The 9,809-nt window shown below is 42.0% G+C and overlaps 1 protein-coding gene across 1 annotated transcript; it reads left to right on the top strand.

Annotated features, from left to right (window-relative positions):
- The first annotated feature begins 2,051 nt into the window (after positions 1-2,051).
- LOC115114654 (peroxisomal biogenesis factor 19-like) lies at positions 2,052-8,221 on the top strand. The gene is made up of 8 exons (XM_029643069.2): positions 2,052-2,157; positions 3,161-3,258; positions 3,473-3,635; positions 4,290-4,375; positions 4,533-4,706; positions 4,870-5,043; positions 5,154-5,198; positions 5,386-8,221. The coding sequence occupies exons 1-8, from the start codon at positions 2,094-2,096 to the stop codon at positions 5,470-5,472; spliced, it is 891 nt and encodes a 296-aa protein (XP_029498929.1). The 5' UTR covers positions 2,052-2,093; the 3' UTR covers positions 5,473-8,221.
- The last annotated feature ends 1,588 nt before the right edge of the window (positions 8,222-9,809 follow it).

The following is a 9,809-nucleotide window of genomic DNA, read 5'->3' as shown; positions in this document are numbered from 1 at the left end:
CTATATCCACAGTAAAACGAGTCCTATATCGACATAACCTGAAAGGCCGCTCAGCAAGGAAGAAGCCACTGCTCCAAAACCACCATTAAAAAAGCCAGACTACGGTTTGCAACTGCACATGGGGACAAAGATTGTTATTTTTAGAGAAATGTCCTCTGGTCTGATGAAACAAAAATAGAACTGTTTGGCCATAAGGACCATCGTTATGTTTGGAGGAAAAAGGGGGAGGCTTGCAAGACGATGGAACACCATCCCAACCGTGAAGCACGGGGGTGGCAGCATCATGTTGTGGGGGTGGTTTTCTGCAAGAGGGACTGGTGCACTTCACAAATAGATGGCATCATGAGGCAGGAAAATGATGTGGATATATTGAAGCAACATCTCAAGACATCAGTCAGGAAGTTAAAGCTTGCTCGCAAATGGGTCTTCCAAATGGACAATGACCCCAAGCTTACTTCCAAAGTTGTGGCAAAATGGCTGAAGGACAACAAAGTCAAGGTATTGGAGTGGCCATCACAAAGCCCTGACCTCAATCCTATAGGAAATTAGTGGGCAGAACTGAAAAAGCATGTGCGAGCAAGGAGGCCTACAAACCTGACTCAGTTACACCAGCTCTGTCAGGAGGAATGGGCCAAAATTCACCTTATTGTGGGAAGCTTGTGGAAGGCTACCTGTAATGTTTGACCCAAATTAAACAATTCAAAGGCAATGCTACTAAATACTAATTGAGTGTATGTAAACTTCTGACCCACTGGGAATGTGATGAAAGAAATTAAAGCTGAAATAAATCGTTATCTCTACTATTATTCTGACATTTCACATTCTTAAAATAAAGTGGTGATCCTAACTGACCTAAGACAGGGAATGTTTACTAGGATTAAATGTCAGGAATTGTGAAAAACTGAGTTTAAATGTATTTGGCTAAGGTGTATGTAAACTTCTGACTTCAACTGTATATGTCTCCTTATGATAATATTGTACTTTTTCTAACATACAAAATCTTGTTCTTGCCCTTTCAAGCAACATCATTTTAATCTCCTCTCCTTGGATGGACACCTTTCTTCATTTAATTTAAATGTGGACAAATAAATAATTTCCTCTGTAATCAATAATGGTTTATGGAAATTGACAGAATATTTCTACATCTCACACTAGAGTTGCCAACTGTCTATCCCGGCAACTTTGAGAACAAAATATACTGAACAAAAATCTAAACTCAACATGCAACAGTTCATAGAAGGAAATCAGTCAATTGAAAAAAATGATTAGCTTTTTGTGCTTATGGAACATCTCTGTGATCTTTTATTTTAGCTCATGAAACATGGGACCAACACTTTACATGTTGCGTTTATATATTTTTTCAGTAGATATCGGAGTTGTGCCTGTTGTTCACACAGCCCTCTCATCAGCTAGAATGGTCCCACCTGATCTTGCCTCTCCCTGACTGACTTCCATTTTTGAAGAAATGTATTCTCATTGCTAGTGCCATGTGTAACTGCATACTTTGAGAGTCTGAAAGTGGACGTTGCAAAAATAATTGGGTGGATCAACGGATATGGGTGTAACATCAGCGCTTCATTATTGGTTATACTGGCCATAGCCAGCTGCACAGTGGGTCAGTTTAATGTTTACATAGGAGGTTAAGATAACTAACATAGAGGGTTAGGAGAATTAACACAGCAGGTTAGGAGAATGAGGTTAAGGTTGGGAAAGGGTTAGGCTTAGCCATTAACACAGTTTAGGATCATTAACATGGCAGGTTAGGAGAAGGAGGTTAAGGTTAGGAAAATAGTTAGGTTTAGCAAAAATGCTAGTTGTCAACATTGAACTCGTTGTGCCATGCATTGAACTCAATCAGCCATGCAAAACGGTCTTGAGTAGCAACAAATCTGCCCAATTAGCTCCATATATGCAGTTATTTATCGTTAATCTCATCTATGAAGAAGACTCGTTAGAGCGGCCACTTGAGTATCTGGTCAATATCATAAATAATCTGTGTAGAAATCCATCCCAGAGTGGCGCACAATTCGCGTCGATTTTATACGCACACGTCATTTTACTGCGTCTACAGTAAATTTGTTTGGAGAGAGAAGATGGCGTCAGAATCAGTGGAAACGTTAGCCGAACAGGACACAGAACTGGACGAGTTATTGGACAGTAAGATTTGACATTACTCCCGAGTGAAGTATCAATCCTGCCAATACATTAATTCATACAAAGAATTGTGGCAAACGTGGCGCAGCGGAGCAACGTGCCTTGTTAGCGAGGTAACGTTAGCTAGTTTAGCCTAGTTGGTGGAATGTGGTTGGTCCTGCCTGGCAAGTCCAGAACCAAAGTCAGGCATTCTCTTACAAAATCTCCTGCTTTTGCTGTTTACAAAAAGGTCACCATTAGCATTACAACGCTGCAGCAGATGGCTCAGTGGGGATGTATAACTATAATGTAATTTTCGTCAACTTTGACCCCCATTTGACAAAAATGTAACATCATGTGTTAACAAGCTAAACTGCTCTTGAAATGTATATCATTGTTGTATGGTTGGAGCGCAAGTATGACAGCTAGTGAGATCTGGATTTACAGACCTATCTGTTATACTTTCTGTCAACTGGCCTGCGGATTTGAATTCATAATAGTATTGCATACTAGTAGCCGATGCCGCTTTGTGTATTGTAACGACCCTGCGTTTAGAGGCGCGGATATCGACCCTGCCGCTTGAGCAAGCTTTTGCGGCGCAGTCGATAGCCCGCTGGACTTCGGGATAGAAGGTCGAAGGTTCGAGACCTGCTCCCTGCTGTTTCATTACAGTATTATTAACTATGGCCTACCAGACTACTATTATCTTGATAGCAGGAATTTAATGGAGATTATTATAATCTGTCGTTTTTAATGTTTCAAGTAGTTTGGTGAAGTTGTACTCCTAACATCAGAGATGGTAATGGTTTCTAAAGTAGAAGTAGTGACCTCATCATACTGACAATCTACTAATGCATGACTGAATTGCACATTGACCCAGACTTTGAAGAGTTTTGACCCAGACTTTGAACTCTAACTACCTGCTCAATCCCTTCACCTTGCCTTGCCCATGCTTCCACCTGTTCCTGTGAAATTCTGCTATCTGTGCCACTGCATTTCAGCTTTTACTGACTTTCCTCTACTAAAGGTGCACTCGATGACTTTGAAAAGACAAACCCAGCCCCCCCAGCCCCAGTTCCTGCTGCTGCCGCGGCTCCCCCATCAGCCAAGGGCAGTGAGGAGAAAGTGAGTGAATCTTTTCCCTGGTTTCTAGAATGTCCCTTAACTTCACCAATTGCCTGGAGCTTGCATATAAGAGCTGTAGTATTTAGTGTTCAGATTGTGGTACAGACGTTATCTTTCAGTGTCTCAAGTCTGTCAACCCTTTCCATTTCTGTCTGTATATGGGGGAAGATCAATTTAACAGTTTGTTTACTTGTTGATGCACATCTCTCTCTAGCCCCCTCTACTGGAAGACAGTCAGTTCTTTGAGGCTCTGTTTGAAGGGGAGATGGCCTCTCAGGCGAAGGAGGAGTGGGAGAAAGCCATGACTGAACTCGCACAGGAAGAACCTGAGCTGCTGCAACACTTTCACAAATTGTCAGAGGCAGCAGGGAAAGTTGGTAAGCATCCACATATTTTCAGTTCTGTTCTTTTGTGCCTGTCAATGTACTACCTCGTACCCCTGCACATTGTTCTCAGTACCGATACTCTTTGTAAATAGTAACACAATAAAATGAGACTTTCTTCCTTTTTTTTGCTAATTTAGCTCTGCATTGTTGGGAAAGTAAGCGCTTCACGCACTGGAGGCTGGCTTATAATATAATGAGCAAAGTTAATAAAATGTCATCAAACACCTGGTTACCCTTTAGTCATTTAGCAGACGCTCTTATCCAGAGTGACTTACAGGAGCACTTAGGGTTAAGTGCCTTGTTCAAGGGCACATCTGCAGATTTTTCACCTAATCGGCTCGGGGATTTGAACCAGCGACCTTTCAATTACTTGCCCAACACTCTTAACCGCTAGGCTACCTGTAACCCAATGTTAGATGGATTTGATATCATTCCACTCTAGCCATTAACACAAGCCCGTCCTCCCCAATTAAGGTGCCACAACCTCCTGTGATTTCTTGGTAAAATCACAGGATTTTGCACTGTTGTATTCGGGACATCTGACAAATAAAATTTGATGATTTGAGATGGGGGGGTTCCATCTCAGTATTTTTTATGCTGTGTTTTGCAGGGAAAATTCACTCAAACTGTCCTCCATTTGAACAGGTACTGATGTAGCCTCCCAACAAGAATTCACTTCCTGTCTCAAAGACACCCTCAGTGGGTTGGCGAAAAATGCAGACAACTTACAGGTAGTTTAGATTGTACATTTTTTTCATAAGTTATGGAAGGTTTGGTTTCACCACCCTTGGACATAGTTCTGAAAATATTGAAACTTTGGACCATTAGCAAAATGTCTGTTTCTTTGGTCTTAGATACATTTCAGACTGTTCTGTTTTTATTCTTCAGAGTGCAGGTTTGGCTGGAGAGGATCTAGCAAAGACTCTGGAAGGGCTGGGATTGGATGAGGGTGGACAGGGGGGCGGGGAAGATGGAAACATCTTGCCGATTATGCAGTCGATCATGCAGAATCTACTCTCCAAGGAAGTGCTCTACCCATCTCTCAAAGAGATCACTGAGAAGGTTAGTGTTTTTTTCTGTCCATATGTTTGGGTTTTCCCTAAAAATGTATATAGTTAACAAGCCACTAGCAAATGTTGATTCTTGTTTTTATAGATCTTTCCCTTGTATGCCCTTTACACAACTTTCTAACTGGATAACTGACTGTTATTTAATCCTCATGCAGTATCCTGAGTGGTTGAACAGCAATCGCCAGTCCCTCCCGGCAGATCAGTTCCAGCGCTACGAACAGCAGCACAAGGTCATGGGAGAGATCTGCAGCCAGTTTGAGAAGGAGGGAGAGCGAAGTGGAAGGGATGGGGAGAATCGCTTTGAGAGCATTCTGGAACTCATGCAGCAGGTGAGACAGAGGACTGTTTCTTACCTGCATGAATTGTTGGTTGTCATTCATACTGACTGATGGTTTGCTATGCATGGATATTGATTATGAGTTATTGTCTGAATTTTCAGCTACAAGACCTGGGCCAACCACCCAAAGAGCTGGCTGGTGAATCGGTATGTTTCTCCTCTCACTTGCTCTCTTTGTCCTTCAGCTACCAACTTTTGTTATTGCAGCTGCATAGTATGTTTCCCTCCTTGGACAGGGTCCATCTGGTAAAATAAACTAAATAAAATAATCTAAATGTGTTATACAGAATGAATTCAAATTCAATTAAACCCACTCTGTTTTCCCCCCCATCAGCCACCTGGCCTGAACTTTGACCTGGAATCCCTGAATCTCCCAGGAGCCTCTGGGGCTGGAGCGGCAGAGCAGTGCTCAATCATGTGATGTCAGAGCAGCCAGATCAATAGATGCACAGGCTAGGAGCTGTGTGCGAGGGGGGGATGATGAGAGAGGACGATCGGTCACAAGACAAGGAGGAGAACGAGACTGTTTGCACTGCTCTCCTCGCAACAGATGTTTCTGTGTCTACAGAGAAGGCACAGTCAAGGGTGGCACAAAAAAACAATGTTACCAACCTTCGGTAACTCACTGATCATCACTTCACTGATTTTAAATTAATTGCTTTGGTTTTTCGTAAGCTTTTCCAGGTCATTCATAGTACAGGTAGTAGCATACCCACACACACAGCTCAAATGACTAGCGCTTGACTTATGAGTCCGTTTTTACACTCACCATTGTTTAGCCCCTGGTAGAACTGGTTGAACTGGCCTGTTGGTTAAAATGGTGTCTTGCATTATTGTTATAAACATCACAGCAAGGATAGTATGATTCTCTGTTGTGAGAGTTGCTGAGTGATGATTGAGTTGTTTCATAGCTGCAGTATCATCATGGGGCTGCGTGCCCAACAAAGGGTGTTGAGCCACCGTCACAGTTCCACTCAATCAATAAAGTAACCAACACCCCAGGGGTTGATTAGGTTGTTTCTGACCACTAGTTTAGAGTTATAAATTTAGCCATTTTCATCATTAATACTGTTAATGTAACAAATGCGTGTAGATTAATATTGTTGGTTGCATAACCAGTGTACATTTGTGAATGATTTAAAGAAAATCGAGGAGTTAAACTTACCTCGTTCTAATTTCATAATCATAAGACGGCTAACTGATTTTTAGAGACTGACTTTACCTTGGTTAGTTATATAGTATCTTCCCAAAAGCTACTATGTTGTACCAGAGACTGTATATGGCTGTGCACTTGATTTGACCTCTAGTTTTCTTGACGTCGGTTCAAACATTGTTACATCCACAAGATGTAAGAACCAGTCCTGTGGCCAATTGTGACATATATTTATAATTGACATTATTCAAGTTTTTAAACAGGTTAGCGAGGTTGGTGCTCTGGTTTGCGCATGGGGCTAGAGCTCGATGGGGCTAGAGCCAAGGTCGGTCAGTAACCATCGGGATTAAGACGGTCCCCTGAATCCCGGGGCGTCTGTCCAGTAGTGGGACTCTTTTGTGACTGTGGTTATAACCCTCCTAGCTTTTTATGCACTACAAGTTATGGAAAAAAGGTTTCTGACACCGTGACCACAATGTCGAAATTGGATTTGGGCCATGATGAGAGAATACTGTTTCGCATAATTATATCAAAACCAGTACCACTACTGGTATGTGACCCTGCTGTTTTTCTTGTGATCAAAATGATACGAATATATAGCATTTATTTAAGGGACAGACACAAGTAGTAAAACAGTTCAAATAATTTCAGAGAATCTTTACAAGAGTTGAAGTGATGTGCAAAAATGACTTTGCTGTGGGCACAGTGATTAGTAGTTAAAATTACTGTGAATTACCCCTTGTGTTTGCTGTTCATTTGGAGTGAGTGGAGTGACATTCTTGATATTTCATATGCCAACATATGCATTGACTGAATCTTGGGGAGTACCGCTGTAGTTAATGATTTTCATTGGTCAAATTGGGTGCTACTTCATTAGGTATGTACTCTTTCATACCCTATATCCAGACCATGTTCATTCTGGTTGTGTAATTTATTGGCAGCTGGCATCTAGAGTAGTCACCTTATCACCTCAAACATTGGGATTTACTTCACTTGTGGTAAACATACAGTACCAGCCAAAAGTTTGGACACACCTACTCATTCAAGGGTTTTTCTTTATTTTTACTATTTTCTACATTGTAGAATAATAGTGAAGACATCAAAACTAACCAAAAAGTGTTAAACAAATCCAAATATATTTGAGATACTTCAAATAGCCACCCTTTGCTTTGATAAGCTTTGCACACTTGGCATTCTCTCAACCAGCTTCACCTGGAATGCTTTTCCAACAGTCTTATCCTGAGCACTTGTTGGCTACTTTTCTTTCAATCTGCGGTCCAATTCATCCCAAACCTTCTCTATTGGGTTGAGGTCAGGTGATTGTGGAGGCCAGGTCATCTGATGCAGCACTCATCACTCTCCTTCTTCATCAAATAGCCCTTACACAGCCTGGAGGTGTGTTGGGTCACTGTCCTGTTGAAAAACATGATAGTCCCACTAAGCGCAAACCAGATGTGATGGCGTATCGCTGGATAATGCTGTTGTAGCCATGCTGGTTAAGTTTGCTTTGAATTCTAAATAAATCACTGACAGCGTCATCAGCAAACCACCATAACACCACCTCCTCCATACTTCACGGTGGGAACCACACATGCATAGATCATCTGTTCACCTACTCTGTGTCTCACAAAGACATGGTGGTTGGAACCAAAAAAATCTCACATTTGGAATCCAGACCAAAGGACAAATTTCCATTGCTTGTGTTTCTTGGCCAAAGCCAGTCTCTTCTAATTGGTGTCCTTTAGTAGTGGGTTCTTTGCGGCAATTCGACCATGAAGGCCTGATTCACGCAGTCTCCTCTGAACAGTTGATGTTGAGATGTCTGTTGTTTGAACTCTGAAGAATTTATTTGTAATTTCTGAGGCTGGTAATTCTAATGAACTTATCCTCTGAAGCAGAGGTAACTCTTGGTCTTCCTTTCCTGTGGCGGTCCTCATGAGAGCCAGTTTCGTCATAGTGCTTGATTTTGTTTTGCAACTGCACTTGAATAAACTTTTTCAAAGTTCTTGAAATTTTACGGATTGACCGACCATGTCTTAAAGTAATGATGGATTGTCGTTTCTTTGCTGATTTCTTTTCTTCTATGAGGTTAAACGGCGGTTGGCATCCAATTTATTGCATTACTGCCACCTACTAGACTGGAGTTCAACCCCCTTATACTTTACTTGAAAAATAAAAAAGTACTAAACAAATACCCTACCATCTAACACTACTCACTAATTTCAAAATTATATAAAATAAAATGACCCCCCCCCCTACTCCACTAATTAAATGTATTTATTCCTACCTCAGGACATCGCCACTTAACACATCCTGTAACTCTAAGTCTCGTACACCCAAATACCTCTGGGGATGCCACCACAACCTCCATTTTCTGAGACTTCCGATCCATCCCTGCAGTACAATTAATAATCGTTGCTATAAATGCTAAAAAACCAATCTTACTGAAACTGATTTCACTTTTGGCCTCTCCCTCTGTTTGGGTATATCTTTACTACTCTCACCACTCCTCCCCTTACCCATCTTCCTCAACTTTCTTCACTGCCTCAGCATATGACAACTTCTGCACTACTCTAACCCTGGAAACCTCAACCTGCCTCTCTCGCACGGGACATTTCTGATCCCCAGCTCCATGGGCACCCCTGCAATACTACTACTTTCCCCAATACTACACATTCTTTTGTCTCATGCCCTTCTGCACATTTCAAACACCTTGGACCCTCCCTCCAACACACTGCTGCCACATGCCCATAAGCTTGACACCTGTAGCATCTTAATGTATTCGGCACATACGCTCGTACAGGATAACTTTTTATCCTAACTTCACATTGTCAGGCAAAGACTCAACTTCAAAACTCAAAAGAACAATGACTCTTCTGTTTCCCCACTTTCGCCACTCTGTCTGCATCACATCAAACAATGAGCATCACATACACCGGGAATCTTTCCCCTCAGCTGGTCAACGTTTATTTCTACTGCTTCCCCAGTTATCACTCCATTCATTGGTTCTGTTTCTTGAGAACGAAACAATTCACTTTTCTTGCCCCCATTCATTTTACTTTGAGCGCATTCTTCCTCTGCCCAACAGAAACACAAACAATTATCACTAGACCACTTCTAGTTACCCTCATCGATTCCACATGACCCAACTCTTTTTTTCACCCACCGTGAATCCACAAATGGATCGGCCAAAAGGCATGAGTCCACTTTTTCCATAAACTTCACTCCTACTGTCACGGACTCTTGTTCATCCTGAACCCAGGTGCATACCTCCGTCTCCGATAACTTTACTGCACCTACCACCTCCGATACTTCACCCTCATTCACTTCCATTTCTCCTCCTGTCTTCAGCTCCCTCTGCTTACACTTTCTACCATTCCTCTTTGACAACCAATCTTCCTTTTCCCACCATTTTTATCCGACTCAAGCTCACTCTCTTATTCTCTCACTCTCAGACCTCTTCTCTCTCTGTTTTTCCCTCCATTCCTTCTCCGTTTTCCAAGTACACGTCTCCTTATGATAATACTGCCGCTCCACCCCTGACACTCATCTTGTACTTGCTTTCTCTAGGGACTCCATTTTCCCCTTCCGGAGTTCTGCTCATG

This window comes from Oncorhynchus nerka, linkage group LG9b, assembly GCF_034236695.1.
Source record: "Oncorhynchus nerka isolate Pitt River linkage group LG9b, Oner_Uvic_2.0, whole genome shotgun sequence".
In the NCBI taxonomy this organism is placed as follows: Eukaryota; Metazoa; Chordata; class Actinopteri; order Salmoniformes; family Salmonidae; genus Oncorhynchus; species Oncorhynchus nerka.
Note: the sequence above shows the minus strand (reverse complement) of the source record. Positions and strands in the feature narration are given on the sequence as shown.

Excerpts from the sequence above, each read along its gene's own strand:
- LOC115114654 (XM_029643069.2), top strand. The coding sequence starts at position 2,094 with ATGGCGTCAGAATCAGTGGAAACGTTAGCCGAACAGGACACAGAACTG. Across the intron at positions 2,158-3,160 it reads ACTGGACGAGTTATTGGACA|GTGCACTCGATGACTTTGAA; the intron begins GTAAGATTTGAC and ends CCTCTACTAAAG. Across the intron at positions 5,199-5,385 it reads AAGAGCTGGCTGGTGAATCG|CCACCTGGCCTGAACTTTGA; the intron begins GTATGTTTCTCC and ends CCCCCCCATCAG.